Source organism: Megalobrama amblycephala, unplaced genomic scaffold (assembly GCF_018812025.1).
Source record: "Megalobrama amblycephala isolate DHTTF-2021 unplaced genomic scaffold, ASM1881202v1 scaffold265, whole genome shotgun sequence".
In the NCBI taxonomy this organism is placed as follows: Eukaryota; Metazoa; Chordata; class Actinopteri; order Cypriniformes; family Xenocyprididae; genus Megalobrama; species Megalobrama amblycephala.
The window spans coordinates 727571-754247 of NW_025953341.1; the positions used below are offsets into that span (position 1 = coordinate 727571).

The 26677-nt window shown below is 35.9% G+C and overlaps 2 protein-coding genes across 3 annotated transcripts in view; one reads left to right on the top strand and one right to left on the bottom strand.

Moving 5' to 3' along the window:
- Positions 1-147: 147 nt before the first annotated feature.
- Positions 148-6849, top strand: tmem129 (transmembrane protein 129, E3 ubiquitin protein ligase). Its single transcript, XM_048179645.1, has 4 exons — positions 148-578; positions 3543-4017; positions 4106-4265; positions 5226-6849. The coding sequence occupies exons 1-4, from the start codon at positions 374-376 to the stop codon at positions 5472-5474; spliced, it is 1089 nt and encodes a 362-aa protein (XP_048035602.1). The 5' UTR covers positions 148-373; the 3' UTR covers positions 5475-6849.
- Positions 6850-7255: 406 nt separating this feature from the next.
- Positions 7256-26677, bottom strand: part of si:zfos-2326c3.2 (misshapen-like kinase 1) — a 75970-nt gene continuing 56548 nt past the window's right edge. For both annotated transcript variants that reach the window (XM_048179644.1, XM_048179643.1), the window contains exons 30-32: positions 14588-14747; positions 10191-10330; positions 7256-9992 (exon numbers count right to left, since the gene is read on the bottom strand). In XM_048179644.1, coding sequence (XP_048035601.1) covers positions 9909-9992; positions 10191-10330; positions 14588-14747 — 384 coding nt within the window. In that variant the 3' untranslated portion in view covers positions 7256-9908. The remainder of the gene's footprint in view (positions 9993-10190; positions 10331-14587; positions 14748-26677) is intronic.

Sequence of the window (26677 nt, forward strand, 5' to 3'; positions counted from 1 at the left end):
CCTCACATTATGATAGCGCTGATCTCAGCTTTCACTTGCCCAGCACTGCACATCGAGATATGGATTATGGATATAATTATGGATTTACAAATAAATATTGGAATAGACCCTTTAACTTTTATTTTATATTTCAGTGCGGCTGTGACTTTTATTTTGAAAACATCATTGCCACGTCCTCTATTGTCATTTAATAGCTTTAAACATGCTGATTGCGTTTACTAAGCTGTTCACTGACAAATTTTAATTATTTATAGTTATTTATGTTCGACAAGAGGGATAAAAAAAGAATCGAGGATATTCGTTACTTTTTACGAGTCATTGTCCTTTTATTTCACGAAGTTGTATCTAGCTTCACGCGTGTGTATATGTAAACATGGACAGGCCGGACGCCACATTTACTCTGGCTTATATAGTATTTGTCTTGTGTTTTGTTTTTACGCCGAATGAGTTTCGTTCGGCTGGTTTGACGGTGCAGCACATGTTCTCAGAGTGGCTGGGCAGTGAAGACATCAGCTTCATTCAGCACCACATCAGACGAACAACACTCACTGTGCTCTTCCACAGCTTCTTGCCGCTTGGTATGACACTGGTAAAAATCTTTCTGTAATGGTTTAAATATAATTAATGTAGCATTAATTTAAAAAATCACAACATTTGAAATGCTCGTGTTGTTGATGTTCTACCAAAACTTGCAGTATAGACAACAGTTGCTATATTTTCATACTACTACTTTAAAGACCTTGTTGTCACATGGCCAATCAGATGCAAAATAATGCAGATCACCTGTGCATTCTCCCTATACCAAAAAAACAAAACAAACAAAAAGCATACTGTATCCGGTATACATCCTGCTTGCTTATTTTGCAGTGTGGAAGTAAGCTAAATAGAAGGTGCGAGACTGCTGAATAACAAAGTGCAGTAAAAAATTATTTGCGCTACAAAGCAGCGTGTTTATGATTGTGATAATAAATTGAAAGCACAACTTTCAGAGACAGACAGTATGAATAGCATTTTTCAGCATTTTTCAAAATTTTTTCAGCACGCATATGATTTACGGTTGACTTGCTATACTTTACTTGCTAAGAGATACAGTGTGCAAACAGTTGCTGTTTCGTATGTTAGGACATGTGAGGGTTCTTTAGAGATATAATGTTCCAGCAAGTCTGCTTGATCAATTATCAAAGAAGCATGTATATAATACGATTTTCTTATTAAAGTGATAAAATGTTGTTGCAAAAATGAGTACATCCTCCTGAAAGTTATAAATAATAAAACTAAATATATATATATATATATTTTTTGGTGTAAGTTTAAGGCAATTTTTGATCAAAAGGTAAGTATGTTGAACCAAAACATTTAAAGAGAAGTAATTTCTTGACAATTAAAAGTGTTTTAGCCCACTGAATCATTCTCAGACTTAATGCTGACAACAATGGAACCACTTGGGAAAGAATCGTCAGGGGACTTATTAGCAAAAAACAAACAAACAAACAAAAAAACTGTGGTACAAGAGGATTACCAAATCATTGTTTTAAGTGTGAAAATATAACAAAAGTAACACATAAATTCAAAAACAATGGACTTGCGACAAGGCCCCTGAAATAATCCGGCCTTCATTTTATGCTTTCATTTAGTGATGAGGGATTTTTTTTTTTTTTGCTAGATAAAGAGCAGGAGAAATAACTAGTGAGTGTCTTAGAGCCAGCAAAAGGTATGAAAAGAGTGACTTTTTATCTCACAGGGTTAGATGCAGCCTGTAGAAGTGACATGAATTGTCCACACTGGAACTACCTACTGTAGCCAAAGCACAATTAAGTAAAATATAGACTTCTGGGAATCCATACTCTGGTCTCATGAGACCAAGTCAATCATTTTGGATCTAACAGCATTCAAAATGTTATGATGCTGCTAGAGGATGAGTAAAGTGAGAAGTGTCTGGTTCCCACAGTGAAGTTCAGTGGTATTAAAGCTCTTATATAGGGATGTATGAGTGCTGAAGGTGGGAGGGAGTTGTGCTTTATCAGTGCTGTTATGAATCCACACACCACTGTGTGATGTAAATAATACAAGGTGAAAAGCCTTCTGTGGACATGTATTTAACCCAATCTTAATACTCTTGAGCACCTGTGTGGGGTATTCTCTAGAGACGAGTTGATTAACACTCCCCATTAAAGATCAGGGCATTTAATGAGGGTCATCATCTAGGAGTTAAACAGCACAGATGTGACAATTTGTCATGAACTTATACCCCCTTTGCCAAGGGTAAACATAGCAGTATACTTAAAATTATGGAGGACATACTGAGTACTAGAATATTATTCATTTGTTGAATTAAATCTAGGGTGTACTCATTTCTGCAATCCTTCATTTAAACAAAATTGACATATATAAAATAACATATATGACACATCATGACGTATATTTCTCTGTTTTTATTAAGTATATGTTTAATACATTTCAGCATTTCAGTTTTGTATTTGTTCAGAGGGGGTGTACTCATTTATGCTGTGCACTGTGCTGTTATAAACAATAGCATGCAGTTATCATCCAATAATGCTACAAAATTAGTTACATAGGTAACAATTTAAAATAAGGTTCATTAGTTAAACATTAGTTAATTTATTATCTAACATGAACTAACCATGAGCAATACATTTGTTACTGTATTTACTAATCTTTGTTAACGTTAGTTAATGAAAATATAGTTCATTGTTTGTTCATGTTAGCTCAGTGCATTAACTAAAGTTAACAAGATTTTAATAATGCATTAGTAAATATTGAAATGAACAAAGATTAATAAATGCTGTATAAGTGCAGTTCATTATTAGTTAATGTTAACTAATGAACCTTATCATTAGTGTTACTGTGTTACCGTTACAATTATATATGCAATGCATTAAATTTTATTCAGAGGCTGAAACTGAGGAAAAAATATGCAATTTGGTGCAGATGCTGTTATTTAAATGAACAAAAAGTAAGATGAAATTCTGATAGCTTGTAATGTAAATCAATGAAATTTTTAACAAAACAGTAGATTACTTGCATAAAATGCATATAAATATCAGATATCACTCTCTATCTTCCAATAATATATATTTATATAATTTAAATGCTTAGTTTTATGATCAAAGCTCTGTAGTTTCAAAGCATATAATGCAATGGAATACAGTGATGATTGAGAGATGAACAAACATTACCTCAAAAGGCTAATGGATCATATTTGATACTCACATTTGAACAAGATTTTTATAAAAAAAATCATGAGCTGAAGGGGGACATTTTTCTAATTATACTAAAAGTCCTTTTACTTGCTAAAAAAAGTATAAACTATCAATCAGATGACAGAAGGCATGTAGTCGATTGTGTGCATTTTTCATAAAGTTGATCATTTAAAGGCCTAAGAAATTTGTGTATCAAATATGATACAGTAGGCTATAGGGTTAATGCATCGAATAATGTGTTTTCCTCACATGAACATAGTGTTTATCATTGCTCCCTGTGCAGTTTTCAGATCACTGTGTGATGTTATACTTGTGTTGCAGGATACTACATAGGAATGTGTTTTGCTGCTCCAGAACAGAATCTCATGTACATCCATCATGCAAATCAGGGATGGCAAGTATACTTTGGGTTGTCACTGGCCATCCAGCTTTTGAGTTGTGCACTTGCTTTCTATTGGTCCAGACGTGGATGGGCGAATCATCCGATATGTCAGGCGCTCAACACACATGCCTTACCACACTCCAGCTGGAGGGCTGTCGCCTCATCCATCAACACAGAGTTTCGCCGCATCGATAAATTTGCTTCCGGTTCTCCTAGCGCGAGAGTGATTGTGACTGATACTTGGGTGATGAAGGTCACGACGTACTCCTTGCATGTTGCCTTGCATCAGGACTGTCATCTGACTGTCACAGACTCCAAGCATCACAGCCTGTCGGCTGAATTGAACACGCCGGTGCAAATTGTCACCATTACTGTTGCCAGTATCAATCCCAGAGTCAAGCCTTTTGACATAAGGTAATTTCATATTTAGGAAATGGATGTGCCACTGCCTCCTTTCATTTTCTTCAGTGATGTGCAAGGGTCTCTGTACTTTCCCTTGCAGGCTGAAATCCACCGAATATGTTGAGCTGCAAGAGAAACTGCACGCACCCATCAGAAACGCCGCCAATGTTGTCATCCATTTGACAATGAGTGAGCTCTTTTTGGAGACGTTTAAGTCATATGTGAGGTTGAATGAAGACTACAGGTGTCCAAGTGGCCAGGTGAGATTTCTCCCGTTCTTTTATAGCCATTTCACAGACTTCTTCAGTAGAGTTTGAAGACTTGAAGGGCAAAATAGAAAACGATTCAAAAGATTCAAGAGTGTACTAATTCATATTATGAAACACTGCCAACAATGTAATTGTTAACAATTACAATTAAATACGGTTAGATGAATTAATAGGCATCATGGACTACAGCATTTATTAATGTAGGGTAATATTCCACATGTTTTTTAACATTTCAACTTAAAAATATCAATTAAAGGGTTAGTTCACTCAAAAATGAAAATTCTGTCATCATTTACTCACCCTCATGTTGTTCCTTTAAAGAAAGACTTTCATTCTTCTTCGGAACACAAATGAAGATATTTTTACTAAAATCTGAGAGCTTTCTGTCCCTCCATATAGACAGCTTCACAACTGACAATTTGATGCCTCAAAAGGTTCCTAAAAGATCGTAAACTAACCCATATGAATTGAGTGGTTTAGTCCAAATTTTCTGAAGAGACATGATTGCTTTATGTGATGAACAGATTGAATTTAGGCTTTTATTCACATATAAACATTCATCAACTCAGACATCAGTTATGGTACACGGAAGCTCAAGCATGTTCAGCTGACATGCGAGAACCACTGAGGTTTGTTCTCGTGTTTTACGCAGCACGTTTGAGCTTCCGGAAGAGATTTGTTCTTGCAAGGTTCGACTTAATTGCATCATTTGCAATGCTTTATGGGAGTCCATGTAAACACATTGTTGGTTTGTCTATAGATGGGATTTTACTTCTGCAACCCAGCCATCACACTATATCAATATCAAGCATTTAGGACGGAGTTATTAACATGAAAGTCTGAATGAACCACACTGCATGAATTGGTTGGAGAATGTTAATTTTTAGAAACTGAAACGTATGGGTTTTTTTTCTTTAAAAAATAACTGTCAACTTTGCTATTTCCTGTTAGGAACTTGAACCATGTATTGGATGTATGCAAGTCAATGCCAACGTAAAGCTTCTGCGACTGTGCCAGGGAGACCGTGAAGGCGAATGCCAGCAGTGCTACTGTCGCCCCATGTGGTGCCTCACATGTATGGGCAAATGGTTTGCCAGTCGACAGGACCAGCAGCAGCCGGAGACATGGCTAAGCAGCAGGGTACCATGTCCCACTTGCAGGGCCAAGTTCTGCATTTTGGATGTTTGTCCAATTAATTGAGGATTGACATTAATTCAGTTCAGTCTTTTCACGTCTGTAGGCCTTTACGACACTGAACCTGGTATTTCTGAGCACTTCTGTTTGCTTTTTCAAAACCTTTGTGCCTCCCAAGCTACAATCATATCCAATGACAGTGAATCTCGTGACCAGGAAAAGCCAGAAGAAACAATACATTTGATTTTGCTTAAGCATAGTTTAAAAAAAGAAAAGAAAAAAATCTATATTTTTCCACTGTTATGCAGATTTGCCCTTCATTTATCATTGCGGTATTGCAAAAATATTCTTATTACTGTATGGGCAAAATTTTGTGAATGTATGTATATACCATCATATTTGTTGCAATGGTTTTACAGTTCATTTGTTTCTTTTGGAGGGAATGTGCCTAAAGTCATGAAGGTGCTGTCATAGTGCAAAGGATCTTAATGGCAGGACTCAATACCAAGGATGGCATGCTGACCTGGGGTCAGTGTGAAAGAGTGTCAGGCCTCTTGCAAACTCAAGCTTAAACATGTAATGTTACAAAGATAATGTTTTCTAGACATAGATGGGATTTTGTTAAAAAAAAGTCACATTACAGCTGTATAATTTATATTTTGTTGAACTTTTTTGTGTGAAGAATTTAATTAGAATTAAAAATATTTCTAGTATGAAAAAAATTAATTAAAAATGACCATAGCTGGTAATTTTTTGACATGAAATATGAGCTAGATGCTTTTTGTGAGATTCATGGGCCTCATTTATAAAGCGTGCGTACGCGCAGATAAGAGTGTGTGTACGCATAAATCCACGCCAACGCTCATATTTATAAAAACGGTCTTTGACGTAGAAAGGTGCTTAGCGCCATATAAGGGTCTGAGCAGACCTAAGCACCTTTCCTTGTCAGTGTAATCAGGTTTCTAATCTAAGCTATTCTTGCAGCTCGGCATTCTAAATTAAAGGATTCATGACTGGTGTTTTTTTTTTATTTAAAAAAAAAAAAAAAAAAAAAAAATGTAAATAACGTTTATTAGATGTCGTCTAAGGCAGAAACCATTCAGCTGTACACTTCAAAATCATTTGTGATATACAGATTTCACAATTGTCATCTGAAAGAGAGGCATGCATGCATTTTCTGTGTGTAAGTTCATTCTATGAATCACGTGCACATTTGAGAAATGATCGCAAGATCAAATGTAAGACAGTTTCTACGCAATATTTTACAAAATAAAGCCCACTATTTTTATAGCGGATTACAAAAATTTATAGAAACAGCATACAAAATGTTCACATAATTTGATCAGATGCACTTGGCCTTACATCAAACTTTCATAAATGGAGAAACTTCATGTTGCTTCATTCTTGTAATAAAGTCTAATATATCTGACCAGGACAACAATTGCATATTTGTGTATTATTTTCATTCAAATTATTTCTTGTAATGTTTTGGACACACAACTTCTTTTTTTCCTTTTCTTTGAGGGAAAGTGATCTTTGTACTTTGTTAAAAGAATTTTTTTCTCAAATACAATAGGGGATTTCTTTATAAATTAAAGTTATGCATGCAGAAAACACAGTGGGAACTTCTAAATCACTGTAACCTAAAGGAAGGCTGGGTTACTGACACTAAGCTCACAGAATTGATAGAGTTTAAATGGGAGTGATTGAGATCTTGAAAAAGATGCAAGTCCACAATGGTTTATTCCTGCAAATCGTGTATTATGAATCTTTGTGTTGTTTTAACATATAGAATCAGCATAAACCTTCCATCCAGTGTACGAGAACAACACAGACATACTGACCAGTCCATTCTTAAAGCATTTATTTGGCTCAATTCAGCCACACATGACACAAAATATAGATATGCAGCTTTGTTACAATCTAAACCCAACAAGCATAATGATTATATGGTACTTGCTGTTATGCTGTTAGATAATTAGCTGTCTATAAAACACAGTATTTAGGAATATATTCAGTAATATACAGTCGAATTACACGGTTACAAAAAAACTTTGAATTAAAACCTTTGCTGCAGTTAATGTACAATATTGTCTTTCAAAATGAAAGTACAGAAACCAACTGTCAAGAAGACATTTTAATTTTAAAACAAAACCCAAATAAAATTGTTAGACACCACTCAGAACACACATTAAGGCACAGTTGAGAATATATGGACATGTCTTGCTTTGACAGAAAAAAGAAAAAAAAAATTACTATGAAAAAGTTATTTGAAAAGAAAAGTTTAAATGAGCATTTCCACACATTAGGGTTTGTTTATGCCCAAACTAATGGGAGAATTACTGAAACACTACTTCAGCATCCAATACAACAAAAGCTAATGATAATGCAACTCTCTCCTTCACGATATACTGAGATGCTTTACTGATTTACAGAATGAAATCAGTGCACTGTGATGGACAGTCTTCTGCTGCAATGATCATGATCCTTTACAAGATCACAAAACAGCATTTCTGATCTACATTTCTGATCATATTTTTCATTTTACTATTGTTCCATAAATGAGATAAATCATTAATGTTTGAAAATAGAACAGCTGCATGAACAAGCAAGTTAGTCTGTATAAAAGCAATGCAAAGTGCATACATTTGGAATTTCAAGGAATGGTTTAAAACGATCTTTCATTGCATCTTTACAAACACAGATGCTTTGAGTACATAAATCTCAGATATAACAATTCAGCAGTTACCAATCTCACGTATCCCAAGCTCCTTAACTCTCATTTTCTAACTTTGATTTCCGACATTCCAACTTTCTTTAAAATGTTCATATGATCATCTCCCACTTCCTGGTGCTTTTCTTTGCTCCATTCATTTTCCAAAAGAATCAACCATCTCAACTCACTTCTCTAGACATCACCACGTTCACGTCCATGCATATGTTACTGTATGATATTTTCATGCAAAGCATAATAAAAATATTACAGAACTTTTTCTTAATCTTTCTTCAACATTTAACGGTTACACTTCATTTTACAGTACATGTACTTACGGTGTGCTTACAGTGTACTTACCCAAGAAAGTACTGATAATATAAGGTACCACATGGGCTAAGGTTAGGTTTAGGGGTTGGTTCAGGGTTAGTACCTAGTTATAGTAATTGCTAGTATGTACATGGGGAACAGAACTGTAAAATAAGGTGCTACCCATTTAACAAATACTGCACAGAAAACACATATTAAGCCATAGAACTCAAATGAGAATCTAATTCACACTGAATTTTAAGGCTCCATGTTACAGCATAAAAAAAACCCCAAACAAAAAAAAAAAAAAACACACCATAAGCATATTGTAATTTAATAAACTGTCTGGCTTCAAAATACCAGTCTTTGTGAAGTAAGGATTTGTGTTTATCAATCACCCCTAAACTTGAGCTGAAATATAGCTCTGTGAAACTGGAGATGTGCGTAAAGAAACTTGTGGAAGTAGGAATCAAAGGCTGTGATTAGCCAGAACCAGAGGACAAAATAGAAAGGTTTGAAAAGGAAGCTAAAATAAAACAAACTTTGTCATCTGTGAAATGTGATCAACAACAAATATGGAAATTGTGGCCGCACTGGTGCTTCCTTAATGACTGATGGTAATCGAATAATGAATTCTCAAATGTACAGAAGAATTATTTATTTTTTCTTTCCCAAATTTAGTTTTCTTGCTCATGCTGACAAGATCTAAAACAAAACCAGCAGCAAATAAATAATGATGTTCAGACTCCTCACAGATAGATAAGGAAACATTGAACATTTAGTCTTCATGTAAAAGACCTGCAACCAACAGCCAAACAAACCTTTCATTTATATAATGTTTATCATGATTATGTGTCCAGTTATGTTTGTGTTTTATTATGGTGAGAGCTATAATAAACAAATACAACGAAGATAAACTGTCATTTGTTATAATTAAACTGATCATTACATTTGTTTACCTGAAAAGTCCATAAAATGAAAGCTGAAAGTGCACAGTTATTGTATCAATTCAGTTCTGAATTGTCGGCAAACAACAATATTTGTATAACAGTTAGTCATTCATCTACTAGCTATTAGTATTGGTTTCACACTAAACCGTGTACCAGCCATGGTTGTTGTTATACAATAAAATAATTAGGTATTAGGAACAAAATATCAAGCCTATTTTTGCAAGATATGACATGACAATAGAAAGAGAAATAAAATTAAAATCCAAAACAAGGTTTATGTTTTGGGGTTAAGCACAGATCAAGACGACAAATGCTGACACTGTCAGACAGGGTGCAATATATCAGCTATTTTACATGTATTAAATCATTTAATATGTATATATCACTTCTATTGAAAACGTTAACATGTGAACATGGAAAAAATTACTATTTGAATCTTATTTGCAGAGATTGTGCAATGGACAAAGTCTATACAGAGTAATTTGGATGCTTTTACCCAGCAACACCCTCTGTTGGTGATCCAAAAGATCACCAGTTGAAGAGCGAGTTCTGTCCTAACGTCATAAAGTAGATCTGACTGCATCCACCCGACTGGACAGAAGCAAAAAACACCTGCAGAGAAACACAGGGGCTTTTCATTTAGACATAATACCTGATGTTTTATGTTCCAAACCTTTTGACTATTCATATGCTTATAATGCCCAGACAACCTCTTTAAAAATGGTTCTTTGTTCTGGAAGACTTTTTTTGGAGAGATTTTTTGCATTTCTAAATGTGTTATTACACAAGCATATAGAAAGATTTTCTTACTTTATCGTTTCTCTCACACAGGAACTTGAGCTTCTGAGCCTTTTTGTGCATGAAGACTCCCTCTAGACTTGCAGTCTTGGCAGATCTGAGTTCTATGGCTTTCTCCCCCCATCCCATCACTTGATTTGACTGAAGGTAGGCTGCCATAAAACAAAGAAACAGATGCAAAACAACATCAAGTCAACTCTGAAAAAGAATGAGTGAAGTTTTAACAATGCATCAATATATTCATCTGAACTATATGAAGGCGATGTACAGTTGTGGCCAGAATTATTAGCCCCCTTCATAAATATGATCAAAGATGACTCAAAAAATAAATCTGCATTGTTTATCCTTTTGATCTTTAATTTATAAAATTAGCAAAAATCTAACCTTTCATTGAAGGAAAAGAATTGAAAGTGGGGGAGAAATAACATTATGAAATAAATGTTTTTCTCCAAAACACATTGCCCACAATTATTGGCACCCTTTTATTCAATACTTTTTGCAACCTCCTTTTGCCAAGATAACAGCTCTGAGTCTTCTTCTATAACGCCTGATGAGTTTGGAGAACACCCGAGAAGAGATCAGAGACCATTCCTCCATACAGAATCTCTCCAGATCCTTCAGATTCCCAGCTCCATGTTGGTGCTTCTTCTCTTCAGTTCACACGACTCATTTTCTTTAGGGTTCAGGTCAGGGGACTGGGATGGCCATGTCAGAAGCTTCATTTTGTGCTCATTGACACATTTTTGTGCTGGTTTTGATGTTTGTTTTGGATCATTGTCCCGACGGATGATCCAACCACAGCCCATTATAAGATTTCTAGCAGAAGTGGTCAGGTTTTGACTTTTTATCTGTTGGTATTTGATAGAATCCATGATACGATATATCTGAACAAGTTGTCCAGGACCTCCAGCACAAAAATAGGCCCACAACATTAAAGATCCAGCAGTATATTTAACCGTGGGCATGGGACACTTTTATCCATGTGTGCACCAAACCCATCTGGTGGGTTTGCTGCCAAGAAGCTCTTGTTTTAGTTTCATCTTGATCATAGAAGCTTGTCCCGTTTGATGTTCCAGTCTTGTCTGACAACTGAATATGCTGGAGATTGTTTCTGGATGAGAGCAGAGGATTTTTCTTGAAACCCTCCCGAACAACTTGTGGGGATGTAGGTACTTTTGATAATTTTTTTTTAGGCTTTCTGAGATTCAAGACTCAACTAATCTCTGCAATTCTCCAGCTGTGATCCTTGGAGAGTCTTTGGCCACTTAAACATTCCTCCTCACTGCGCATTAGGATGATTTAGACACGCGTCCTCTTCTAGGCAGATTTGTAACATCTTTAATTGATTGGAACTTCTCAATTATAGCCCTGATAGTGGAAATTGGGATTTTCAATGCTTCAGCTATTTTCTTACAGCCACTTTCTATTTTGTGAAGCTCGACAAGCATTTGCTACACATCAGAACTATATTCTTTGTTTTTTCTCATCGTGATGAATGATTAAGGAAATTTGCCGTCTGTGTTTCCTCATGTTTATTCTCCTGTGGAACAGGAAGTCATGGCTGGACAATTTCATGTTCATGATCACCCCGGTGAGTTAAAAAAAAATGTAAATATGAATGGGAATATACTTCAGAGATATTTTACTCATAAAAAATTCTAGGGGTGCTAATAATTGTGGGCAACGTGTTTTGGAGAAAAAGATTTATTTCTTAATGTTATTTTCCCCCCACTTTCAATTCTTTTCCTTCAATGAAAGGTTAGATTTTTGCTAATTTTACGAATTAAAGTTCAAAAGGATAAACAATGCAGATTTATTTTTTAGAGTCATCTTTGATCATATTTATGAAGGGGGCTAATAATTCTGGCCACAACTGTAGGTAAAAATCCTTTTCATGATTAAGCAAAATCATAAGAATGCAGTTGTTCTGAATATGAGAATGACTGTGACTGGGCTGCAGGTAAGCAGCATTACTGTAAGTGTGATATTCAATAATTAACAAGATAACATTGAGTAAAGGACATTTTAGCCACAATATTACCAGTAACTTTGTCTTAGTAAGGCACTGTTCTCTGTGATCTAAACTCTGGCTTTTACCCTTATTTTTAGGAAACCACGGAACACCAAGAATGTGCTGTCATTTGTTCCAAAATAAATCTGAATATCGAATTCGTAGTTAGCTCATCAAGGTTGTATTATATATATATTTTATCATTTTTATTGTTTTTATATGTTTACATACTCATGTTTTTTTGCAATACTTTTTAAAACTTCTTCAAAACAAAACTTTTTCATCGTTGACAATTTTCCACATTGTGGCCAGTAAAGTTTCTAAACTAAACAGTTCACTAACATTCCATGCCAGAGACATGCATTTAAAACACAGGATATCCTGATGACCTGCTAGTCTTGTCCATCACCACTAATCTAGTCCAAACAAGACTAATAGTCTTACTAATAGCACTTTAAGAGAACAGCAGAGTCTGGAACCACTTTAGAGATGAAGGTGTCTTGAAACCTCTTTTAAAGGTATAGTTCACCCAAAAATGAAAAATTGATGCTTATCTGCTTACCCCCAGGGCAACCAAGATGTAGGTGACTTTGTTTCTTCAGTAGAACAAAAATTATGATTTTTACTCCAACCGTTGCGGTCTGTCAGTCATAATGCATGTCAATGGGAACTCCCTCTAGAAGAGTAAAAAAAAACATGCACAGACAAATCCAAATTAAACCCTTCGGCTCGTGACGATACATTGATGTCCTAAGACACAAAACAATCGGTGTGTGTGAGAAACCGAACAGCATTTATATAATTTTTTTACCTCTAATACACCACTATTTCCAGCTGCCTTGAGCATCCGGTTGGTGAGGTCTGAAAATGCGCTCTGATGCCGGAAGTGATCTCTTGCGTGTATATGTTAATGAGTGCGAGTGATCACTTCCAGCATCAGAGTGCATTCAGACCTCACACACTGGATGCTCAAGGCAGTTGGACATAGTGGTGTATTAGAGGTAAAAAATTATATAAATACTGTTTGGTTTCTCGCACAAACCGATCGTTTCGTGTCTTAGGACATTAATGTGTCGCCACGAGCTGCAGGGTTTAATTTGGATTTGTCTGTGCATGTTTTTTTGACTCTTATAGATGGAATTCCCATTGACATGCATTATACGACTGACAGACCACAACGGTTAGAGTTAAAAATTATCATTTGTGTTCTACTGAAGAAACAAAGTCACCTACATCTTGGATGCCCTGGGGGTAAGCAGATAAACATCAAATTTTCATTTTTGGGTGAACTATCCCTTTAAGGAACCCTGCTTTAATGTTGAGCTTTGGAAAAGTAAAGGAAAGTGAGATTTTCGCTTTAAACATGCTGTGGGCCATCTCGTTTATTACACTGAACACGTAGATCTCAGTAGAGAACACATCCTCCAAGCTGAGACCACAGTTACCACAGTCAGACCACATTATGTTTATTCTAAGCAAAATGTTTTGCATTTATGTTCTGAAAACATAGCTGAAGCACACTTCAGATATGTTTTCAGAACATAAATGCAAAACATTCCCGCTCTAACTGATAAAAAATAAATAAATTATAATGCTGTTAGAGCAGGAATCAAGACTTCGTCAGGACAGCATTCTTGCAATGCATGAAGAAGAGCAATTACACAACATTTTAAGATAAAGAAGCGTTCTTTGGTTTTCAACTGTGAAATGTGCTCACTCACAGAATCAGACATTTCTGCTTTTTATAAAACAATTTCCTGTTATGAATAACGATACCGCTTGGTTAGTTGGTCCGTTGGGTCAGACTGCTTTCTGACCTCAACCGAACCGCCCCAGAGTTCATTTTCAACCTGGCCGAGACCACCTCGTTAAGGCGATCTCGGAGCCATTGTTTTAGTGTGGATCAGAGCGTGATTGCCATGTTCAAATAAGCCTAAATGAACAGGACTAAGGGAGAAAATGCCCCAGGTGTGATTTTTAAAACGTTATTATTTTTGGTGTGAACAGGCCTTAACACAGAACTGCTGTGACTTTCTCCACACACAAATCTGCTCATGTGTAGGAAGTGGGCTGAAAGATGACTCATCCATCCAAATGACTTGTTTTGCTTTTTCGCATTTAGAATCTCATTCACATCAGTCACATAATTATAAGAACTTCCTTAGTATGACTGCACCTCAAGAGCAGTAATATAGCTCATGACCAGACCACATTTATACAGCTGCATCAAAAAACAAGAGAAACAAAAAAACATAGGTATCATAATTAAGCCGCATTATCTATAGATCATAAATCATTGCATGTCTGTACTGTGCATTATTTACAAGCTGAAGTTCAACGATGTGCATAGTCTTACTAACAGACGTTGCAGCTGTGCTTATCGAGTGCTGAAACTTACCGACAGAGGCGGGCATCTCCCCCCACTGCAGCACCGTCTCCTTGGTGATGTGGCCATAGGTGTCAATATAGACACCCTCATCCTCGTAACACAGCAACAGCTCCATCCCACTGCTGCTGGGAAGGATGATGATGGCATGCGGCCGAATCAGACCTGGGATCTGAAACACACAGACATTCTGTTATAAAGAGGATAACAGTAATTGCCTTAATAAATACAGATTAACCTCCATCCGGTCTGAGCAAATAGAAGTCACAAATACATCACTCTACTGTACTTTATATGCCATGAATTCAAATTATCCATAGCTCCTCTCAAGTGCATTTACTGGTTGCAGCACATAATGCAGCAGGGATCACCTGGTTGTAACATAAAAGTACTACAGCCCATTTTTATGCTAAGGCAATAAATATTAAAACAAAGGACTACCTATTTTAATTTTTAAAGTTGCAAATATTGGCTGTATGTTTTCTTCAATAATGTGTTCATTTATGGAAGCATTTATTCTCTGCTTCATCCTCAATATGATTTTATTTCCAGAGCTGCGAAACCAAAAATGCTCTCTTATGAACCGTCTCTCCTCTCACTCAGATATTGCGTGTGCGTGCTCAAACTGTGTCCTGTGTGCTCACGAATCTCTCTGTGCTCTTGCACTAGAAATTAATTTGCTTATGGATTAAACACTGTCAAATGTTATCAACCAATCAGAATAGACGACTGATCGATGAAAATGCTACGTGGAATCTTATTGGCTGAGAGTGAACTGCGCCTGAAATTCTTTCGACAAAGATGGATATTTAATTTCATTACAATTTAATAATATTTAATAGTATTAATCAAAATGTAGGCCTATCTTAGAAATTGATGATTTCTATATTAATAAGCTTATCTAACTGCATTCCATTACAGGTCAAAGTCCACTGAACGATTTATCCAAAACCAACATATTAGCCAATATCATGGACCAAAACATTAAATTAAACATTAATTTAAAACAAAAGATTAAACAAGTAATTTAATGTTATAAATCAGTCTATTTAGAAATGTGTAAAATGTTATGAAAAAATTATTAATTTAAATGAATTCATTACAAAATCGTTTGAAATTAATGAAGACATGTTTCGTCCAGTGTTTTTAAACGAATCTCTTGAATTAATGATTTTGATCATTTTAACAGTCACTGGTCACCACCTACTGGCAGAACAGTGTAATAACATTAGTTTCAAAGGTCATTTACTCGTTTTAATTACTGAAATGAGTGTATATTCAGACGATAAATTGTTATTGCAATACTTGCGTTATTATTTAATGTTTGCAACACAGAAGTAGCAATAGTATGTTGTTGAAAACACTTTGTGAGGCTGTTTAAAACATATAGCTTACATGACCACTGCTTTCAGCGGCAATGCAAAAGCAAGTTTAAATATTCCGTAATTTCAAAGGTTTAATAGACATAACGAATCATTGTCATTTAGGAATAAGACTGCATTCTTTTGATTAATTGTGCATACATATGAGCTTATAGCCAAAGTATTTTTGTATGTTATGTTTTACCAGACCTCAAAAGAAATTCACTAATATGGTGGTATATTTGATCTCCACATTTTAAGTATTTAGGGAATGATGATCTGACCCTGATTTTGTTCTGTTATAAATCAGAAGATATTTTTGGTAATACTTTACAGTAAGATCTCATTAACATTAGTTAACTGCATTAGTTAACATGAACTAATAATGAACTGCACTTCTACAGCATTTATTAATCTTTGTTAATGTTAATTTCAACATTTACTAATACATTATTAAAATCAAAAGTTGTATTTGTTAACATTCGTAAATGCACTGTGAACTAACAAACAGCTGTATTTTCAACTAAAATTAACAATGATTAATAATTACAGTAATGTATTGTACATTGTTAGTTCATGTTAGATAAAACATTAACTAAATGTTAACAAATAAAAACCTAATTGTAAAATGTTACCTTTTTTTAATATTATTCGTTAAGCAAATTAATTTTTGCAAGAGCACCGAGAGATTCGCGAGCGTGCAGGACACAGTTTGAGCGTGCACACGCAATATCTGAGGGAGAGGAGAGACAGTTCATAAGAGAGCATGTATTTTTTGAGCGCGCGCATCCAGTTTTGTGCGAGAGCAAAGGAAATCCGCGCTCGCGCATTACTTGTATGTGCTCTCGTGTCACAATAATGTGCTCTCGACATTAGACAGTAAAATAACGCCATACAGGATCTCCAGATCAAAACACAGGCGATAAAGAAGCAGAAACAAGCAATAGAAGCATTGCTTATGCACATGCTGTAGTCTTTGGAAAGAACATAATTTTCTGGATCTCAAAATCATACAGTCATTGTTGGAAAAGGTTCAAATATGCAGAAGATGCTGGAAAATCAAAGAATTTGCAGGACATGGAGGATTTTTCTGAAGAACAGAGCTCAGTTTAACTAGCCTGACTACGTCAGACTTCCTACTTCCGCTCAATTTCATTTCACTTCTGTACTCAGTCTGATACAGCGTCAGAGCTTTGTGTTTGCCACCGGTCTGGAAACAGCCGGGCCAATCAACGAACAGAGGGTTAGCTAAGCGCCGAGTTTTACATTGTAGGTTAGAGAAATCGAAAACCGAAACGACCGCGGAAATGGGAAACGAGACACGGGATGCAAACTTCGGGATGCATTAACTTCGCATAATCTGCAAAAGTCGTTTACAGCCATGTTCACTCCGGTATTTCGCTCGCATCATCATGTGTTTACAACAGGTTTACAGTGGAAGTTCAATCATAGATTTGAGTTCGATGCATGATGTCTGTGCTTCGATGCGGCTGTACAGGCCCATAACATACGTCATAACTAAACGTATCTGATTGGCTTACGGGTAACCAATGATTTTAAACTTCAGACAAGCGCCCCCTAGCGAGAGAGAAAACACTTCTCTATTATGCCATTCCAGACTCTGTCTACGAAGCAAAGTGAAGTAGCAGAGTCTGGTATTACCAGGCTACAGTTTAACTGCTCAGGACAAACAAGGTACTCATGAACAACCATCACAAAATAAACAAACAGTCGTGAATCATCCAGGTAACCACACACAGTATTAAGAATTAAGGGTATGTAAACTTTTGAACTGGGTATTTTTTAAAAATTCAGCTTTTTTTATTTATTTATTTTTTGTCTTGTGGACTTTATATAAACATCTGTTATGTGAAATAGCTTATTCAGGACAGTACTAAATAAAAAAAAAATAACATACAATTTTTATGATTCTTCTTATTTTGTTAAAACGATTAACATTTTTGCAGATTCTGCAAGGGGCATGTAAACTTTCTAGCTCAAATATATATATATATATATATGTGTGTGTGTGTTTGTGTGTGTGTTTATGTGAGAGAGAGAGAGAGAGACAGAGAGAGAGAAAGAGAGAGACCTTGTTTCCTATGTTTCTTGTCACATTCATTACTGTGGCTTCATTACTGCTCTCCAATTTTCATTCTTTATAGCGTAATAAGGACATTACACCTACAGTTGGTACTTTACCATTTATTTTTATGGTTTGAATGATTCTTTAGGTCCAGGTAATGGGTAAGGCTCTCATCCAACATTCTCAATAGCTCAGCTGCTACCCACTTCTGGGTTGTGCTGCATGTTTGGGGTGGGCACATGGGGCAGGTTGCATACTTAAAGGTCCAGACATAAGTATTTTTGATATTTTACTTTGACAAATGTGTCATATGAAAACTATTTTAATTGTAACATTTTTTAACTGTTGTTTATTTCTCCTTTAGACATTTGTTTAATGCCTTTTCAACTTCATTTAATTATTAAAGATTTGGTTTATTCCAGTTCCTATTCTGGGGGGAATTTAGTTTGTCAAACCTCATCCTTTGGGGAGAGAGGAGTGGGTCAGTGAGATGTTAAAGCAAAATCATTTTTTGTGCTGTTTAAAGCAAATTTTCTTGGTTCTTTGCAAATAATAATGAAGTGTACTCAGTTTAGTGTTTGTACATATTTTTCTTTTCTTTTCTTTTCTTTTCTTTTCTTTTCTTTTCTTTTCTTTTCTTTTCTTTTCTTTTCTTTTCCTCACCAATTTATAAATAGCACCCCTATCCTTGCATATTTCTCAATAAAGACACTTTTGGGATTATTCTGATCTACGCCTATCTATCACCTCCCTTGACCCTTAAAGGTCCAGTGTGTAATATTTAGGAGATCTATTGACAGAAATGCAATATAATATACATAACTATATTTTCAGTGGTGTACAAAGGCCTTACTTAAACAGTTATGTTTTTATTACCTTAGAATGAGTCATTTCTATCTACATACACCGCGGGTCCCCTTACATGGAAGTCGCCATTTTGCGGCACCGTGTTTCTACAATAGCCCTAAATGGACAAACTGTCACTATGTTGTTGTTGTTCTTCTTCTTCTTCGTTTTTAGAGGCAGCTTGCATCGTCACTATGTTGAATATATATGAAGAAGAAGTAGTATTAGCAGTAGTTGTCTGGTTTATTAGAAGCAGAGACCGTTCTTTGAAGTAAGAAGAGAAGTGAAATTTGAACAAATGAAGGACCACACATATTATTTTGCACAAGAGCCGACAGAGCATCAATCTTCATCGTCAAAGAAGTGAAAACATGATACAGCCAGACGAAGTCGGGACAGACAACGGCAGTAATCCAGGATAAACACGGTGTGGATTTTTGCAGGAACGTGCTGATGCAGGACAAATGTTTTCAAAGCGACTCTGAAGTTGCCTGTTTTCTGCAGGACATGTATGTTAGTCCAACTTTAGCAATGTAAGTGAAAACTGTTGTTTGATAGCTTTAGCTACAAGATGGGAATAATCACAGAGAAGTAATGTTTTTCCCTTGTCAATGTTAAAAATGCTTGAACAGCGCAGCTATTTACCATTAGCTAGCTGCTTTACTACTCTTACCTTGTACTAACTAGCATGCAAAAAAGCAAGCTAAAGTCAGCGAATAAAACACTGACAAAATGACGAACAAGTAGCAATAATATTCACATTAACATTGCGTTTTACTGAATAATTAAGTAAATATAATTTCTTAATTTATCTTTGTAAAGAAACCTCATTGCTTGACTGGCTACTCTCTTCTGTCTCAAACGACAACATCTTTGTCCTGTGTTGGTCACCGTAGCTTCTCTATGTAATTCGAAAGGGAAGGGTGAGCAGTGGACTGAGCCGTTGGTTGCAATTCATAACCTCACCGCTAGATGCCGCTAAATTTACACACTGAACCTTTAATGAGTTACACTATGAAACACACCTGATAGTAAATATGATGATATGTAAATGTCAATCTCAAATGCAGACATTGCCAAGGCTTAGCCACTGCAGGTGTTTTAGGCAACAACACTATGTAAACATCACAACAATTATTTACAAAATTACTAATGAATGAAATTACAAAAATTTGCAGCGTAGACAGCCATTATAGTGTGTTTTAGTTGGTTGCCAAGGTGTTGCTATAATATTCAGAGAGGTTTTTAGTGCAATAACATGCTAAAATGTTCTAGGTCAAAATTAGGAAGGCATACAAAATTGTGTGTTTCGTTAGCATGATGCTAATGTACTGTTAAATGTGGTTAAAGTTACCATCGTTTATTACTGTATTCACGGAGACAAGAGCCGTTGCTATTTTCATTTTTAAACACTTGCAGTCTGTATAATGCATAAACACATCTTGATTCTTTATAAATCTCTCCAACAGTGTGTAATGTTAGCTTTAGCCACAGAGCACTACATCCAAATAAATACTATACTCACATGATCCGAAGCATGCATGCAGCATGCATGACGGACATCTGGTAAAGATCCATTTGAGGGTTATATTAGCTGTGTGAACTTTGTTTATGCACTGTATTACAGTCGAGAGCTCGGGGGGCATGGAGCGCAAGATTTAAAGGGGCCACACACTGAATCGGCGCATAGTTAATGATGCCCCAAAATAGGCAGTTAAAAAAATTAATTAAAAAAAATCTATGGGGTATTTTGAGCTGAAACTTCACAGACACATTCAGGGGACACCTTAGACTTATATTACATCTTGTGAAAGAACGTTCTAGGGCACCTTTAAGACCGAATGCATGGATCAAATATACTGTTACATGTGTGTTTTTATTCCCAACTGTTTACGTTAACTTAAAGGGGTGGTATAATGCCATTTTTACAAGATGTAAAATAAGTCTGATGTCCCCAGAGTGTGTATGTGAAGTGTTAGCTCAAAATACCCCACAGATAATTTTGTTATAGCATGTTAAATTTGTCACTTTTTGAGGGTGAGCAAAAACACTCAGAATGTCAGAAACTGTTCAGCCTTTTATGTTCAAACCCAAGTCGGACAATGATGGAGAGACTCAAGAAGAAGTGACAAAAAATGCAACAAGGCGTTTCTGAATGGTTAGTTGCTTAATTTATGTAGCTGATGTGGGATATCGTAAAGTCATTGATTAGTATATTCTGTCATGATAATCGATAAATCGCTTGTATGGGAACTGTTTTAAGATGCTTACAGAGCCAGAGAATATGCTGCATGAGGATAGAACAGGTATAGTTTAGTTTAATTAAGGTTATAACTTGCCATGTTGTCATCTTGCTTTTGTGACATGCTATTGCATTTTTAAGTTGCCAGCCACCGCCAGCATTTTTGATAATGTTCACAAAAAATTCATGGCCCCCAGAATATTTTGTTGTATGAATATCTGAACATGTACGGAAGCCCTAAACGGCCATGGATTACTATTTTTTTCTATCTTGTTTTCTCGTGATCTCGAGATAACAAAAGTTGTTTTGTCATGATCACGACTTAATCTCTGCTCTAAATTACACAAATGTGCCAACAGGTGGCAGTATATTACCAAATATAACTGGTGATGCGCTGTAAATATCCACTTTACTGTATTAGTTCATATTGGCTCAGATTGTACGAGTTTCGGACAGAGATAGTTTTCCTGATCGCTTTATATTGTGCAGTATTGTGTGCCTAAAGCGATTAACTCTACTGTTAAATGACTGATTATAAATATTTTGCACCTCTTTTTAATGGAAGATAGGAGGAAGACAGTTTAAAGCACATGATGTCATAGCCTATCCTACATGACGAATAAAAATAACATACACATTATGTAATATATATATATATATATATATATATATATATATATATATATATATATATATATATATATATATATATATATATATATATATATATATATATATATATATATATATATTTTTTTTTTTTTTTTTTTTTTTTTTAATGAGTATGGAAAATAAAGTTGGTTTAATCTAAAAGGTTTTAGAATTATAGAATAATCTGGCATCTTTCTGAAGGCACTCTGCCTGCGCTTGAGATGCTCTGTTGAATATTATGTTAATTACACAAACAATATGTTAAGCGTACATTTATTGAACAGTGACTAAATAGCCTATATGTATTTATTTATTGTAAACTTTATTATTAAATGAAGTAAACATTTAGATGAAATATCCACAAGATATAAGAGCGCATGTTTTATCCGTCGATCAGATGCGCGTCAAAGTTGTGTTCGTTACTATAGCAACAGTAGAATCCGTGTACAGTGTGTTTCAGAATCAATCATTGTAATCAACTATTGTTATATCAACTTTTGTTATCTCGAGATCACGAGAAAAATAAGTCGTGATCACGAGAAAACAACTTTTGTTATCTCGAGATCACGAGAAAATTAAGTCGTGATCACGAGAAAACAACTTTTGTTATCTCGAGATCACGAGAAAAAAAAAAAAAAAAAAAATTGTAATCCATGGCCGTTTAGGGCTTCCGTAGAACGTGTCTATCAAAAAGAAGAACAGAGCCTTTGCTTTAAAAAAAAACAAAACGTTTTATTCTAGCTTCATGCATTTTTTTTTTATCAACACTTGAATGTGGGTAAGTTTCATAAAAAAAGACAACCTTTTTAAGAAAAAGCTGAGAAAATCAAGTTTTTTCCCCCAAAGACTACAACATGCATAAGCAATACTTTTATCGCTTGTTTGTGCTCCTTTTTCACCTGTGTTTTTATCCGGAGATTCTCTACTCTTTCAGAAGATGCATAATAGTGCCCACTTACCATACTACAGTGAAAACAAGCTGGAAAATTCTTTCAATGGCAGGGAAGCGTATCGCACACCTCTAATTAAGTAAATGCGATGACCATGCAATTATTTTCATTCAATTACAAGAATTAAACACATTTTAATATTAAACGTTATGTGTTACCTTTGGCATAGCTAATAAAAAATAATAAAAAAATAAAAAATCTTAGCCACTTTTCTTAGACATGTCTAAAAAGCTCATGACAGTAAAGTATTAGAACAGATATTCTCAATCATTTGTACTTACATGTCTATATCATTTACACACTCCCACTGTACTTGCCTGACTCAGAAATAAATTCACACACACTGTACTGCCATCCCTCTGTAGAGCCACCACAATCCTGAGCATCAATACAGGCATCCAGAGCCGCAGAGCGATCTTTATCCTCTGCCGTGGGATTCTCATGAGTGCCAGCCGTGCAAACACACCGCCACAAAAAGGGAGTGCGTTCCCAAGTGAGAAAATTACACCACGCAAAGAGCAGCTTGAGTGTGGAAGGACTTTGATAATGAGTATGTGCAAGTGAAAGACAACAGCTATGTGAAAGATGGAAAAATGCAATTGCATTAAAAGCAATGTCTGTGAGAATGTGAAAAAGTGACAAAGAATGATGAGAGAATGGGAGGGAATGAATAAGAAAATGTTCGTATGGAAGGCTACATGATCTAGTGCCGCCCAGCTTCCAGTTCTGTTTCTTGCCGCTAGTTCAACTCTAAATTTATCTACTGCCTGTTATTAGAAAAAAAAGAAAAAAAAAAAAAAGTCAGATAACAGGTCATTTCAATGGGCTTATGCTTTGGGAACGTAGCAAAGGCTGCAGAGTTATTTTTGGATGAGAGATCAGTTTGGAGAATCTAGCACACACGCACACACACACACACACACACACACACAGATTGTGAGGGTGAACTAGTCCGTAACTATGTGGGACACCTCACTGGAGTGTGGGCCGATGCTAGGAGGGGGGCGGCACAGCCGTGGATGAACACTACAGTCATCGCTCTTCCTCACTGTAAAGGATATGCTGCTGTGTGGGTGTGTGTGGACGTCAGTAATACAGTGAAATGCAGCTCTATATCATCACATTTTTCTGTTCTACATGCTGTACATATTTATGCCATCTCTGAACTGTAGTGTTTGGTAGAAGGAAAATGAGTGTGATGCATTTTAAAATCTAGTAACTGCATTTTCATATGCCTGCTTTTGTTTAAGGGTGAATCTCAAGAAAACACACCCAAGTCACATTTCACCCCAAAATCAATATCATTTTGATTACTTGTGAGAACAAAGTAAAGGTGCAAAAATGCTACATACAGTTTGGAACAACATTAGGGTGAGTAATTAATGACAGAAATTTCATTTTTGGGTGAACTAACCCTTTAAAGTCACAGCAAACCAGTTGCCTAATAAACCAATGTTAATCAAAGAACAAAGGTAACAGGAAACTGTAGCTTTAATAAGGATTACATTTATTTAATTAATAATTTATGTAGTGAAGACTGCAAAGTGTTTGATAACTTTATTTCATTTCTGTATATTTCCTACCTGTTAGACAGGTAGGAAGGCCACAGGTGTCATGATCACAGGTTGGAGTGCCCTATTGAGCCACCAGAGGGCACTCCAACCCGGACTATTCCTCTCCACTCTTTTGACTACATTTCCCATAACCCACTCCTGGACTCATTTCCCGTCATTGTATCCAGCTGTTTTGAGTTCTGTAATTAGTGTCTGTCTATTTATTCTCTGTTTGTTCTGTTCTTGTCATGTTGGTTTAATTTACTGTCACGGGGTTCTGTTTGTTTTGCCCTGCTGACAATTCTGAGCGTTTTCCCTTGTGTATCGATCTCTTGTGTATGACCTTGGACTGCCTTGAACCAAGGCGCCTTGGTTTATAAAGCGCCTTCCCCAAGCTCAAGGTCACTGATGTACAGTTATTAATTCTTTGTAGAGATACACTAATTCCAATTTTCTTGGCAGATTCCAATTTCTGATTTTTTTTTTGTTAGTGTGACTTGCCAGTACCGTAATCAGTAATCAGTATCTTGTGTGGGTTGATCTAAATTAACATTCCTATGGTATTTCATGATTAGGCTGGGAATCAATTTTCCAGTTCCGGTTCCGCCTAACGATTCTGGTTCTATTAAAATTATTAAACAACCAATAAAAAGTAGTAGTAAGGGAAAAAATGCACAATACTTAACTCAAACAGTCCTTTTTGTGTTTATTATACTTGTAAAATGAGTTTAACAGACTGCTAATATTGACAAATTCGCTAACACTTTACATTAAGGTTCATTAGTTAACATTAGTTAACTACATTAATATTAACTAAAAATGAACTGCATTTCCAGAGCATTTATTAATCTTAATGTTAATTTCAACATTTACTAATACTTAATTAAAATCAAGAGTTGTATTTGTTAACATAAGTTAATGCACTGTGAAGTAACATGAACAAACTATAAACAGCTGTGTTTTTATTAACTAAGGTTAACAAAGATTAACAAATACAGTAACAAATGTATTGCTCATGGTTAGTTCATGTTAGTTAATACATTAACTAATGTTAACAAACCTTATTGTAAAGTGCTACCACAAATTAACACAAATTAAAACTGCAAGCAGCAATGAAATGGCCCTCACACCTGTGCCACCGCCACCCGGTATCTTCAGGAAAACGGAGCACGGTGGGCAATACGCATTTAGGTATATAAATATAGGAGGACTAAGTCAGTCATTTGTATTTGTATATGACTTTAACTAAATTTTGCCGTGTAGATGTCTACAGGCCATGGCACTTATCAAACGTGAAGCGTGAGGCAGATTGGACACTGTATGCTTGAGTTACAACAACTTCCTGTTTCATGCTTTAGCACTCAGCTGTCACAAGCAGAAGAGGACAGACGAGGTAAGTGCAAACAAAGAGTCTTTATTGCAGATTAAGGGAGAACAGAGTGGGAAAGCAACAGGTGAGGATATTAGCAGATGATAGTTGCTTGTAGAATTAGCTGGTCTTAAAATGGTGTTTCTGGTGCAGGTGACGAGGTGATAAAGACTGATAAACAGAGGATCCAGGAAGACAATGATGGGGAACAGAAGACGGAAGACAGAAAACTGGTGACGGATCAGGAACAGAATGTAGGTATCTCAGTGAGCCGATGACTGTGACAAGTGTTGCTAGCGTGTTTTAGCATGTTTAGCACTCAATTGCATATTTTAGTATGTTGCTAGTGCATCACATTGTTAAACACGTCACTTCCTGTTGCAAGTGGGTGGCGCTATTACTATAACTGAATATTGTCATGTAGATGTGTTCAGGGCAGGACTCTTCTCAAACATGTGAAATTTGGGGCAGACTGGAAATTGTATGCCTGAGTTACAACAAATTCCTGTTTCGTGGCGTTAAATCACATTAGCACTTATGCATGTCAGCATGCCATTTCCTGTTGCCAACTGGTGGCGCTATGACTAACTGAACATTTATATGTAGATGTCTTTAGGCCAGGATGCTTATCAAACGTGTGAAGTTTGGGGCAGGTTGGACATTGTATGCCGAGTTACAACAACTTGGTGAAACATCAGATTTTGACAGGCTGCCACGGACAGCCTGGGAGCCCTTGGGAGCCTGTCAAAATCAACGAAAACTCAAGATCTTCGCAATTTAATGTCACAAAGGCCTTTAGATTAGACTGACCAAATATGATGTTATATGATCTGACAAAATCTCTAGGAGAATTTTATTAAAGTACAATGTCTGGAACTGGCAAAAACTGCAAAAAATTTTCAGAGAAAATTCAAAATATCCTTCAAAAAGCAATTACAATAGGGTCCTCACACCTTCGGTGCTCGGGCCCTAATAAGATGCTTGAACACACATGTAAGATCCAGACAAGTGAAACTTGTTTCTGAAAGAAAGATTCAGTGATAT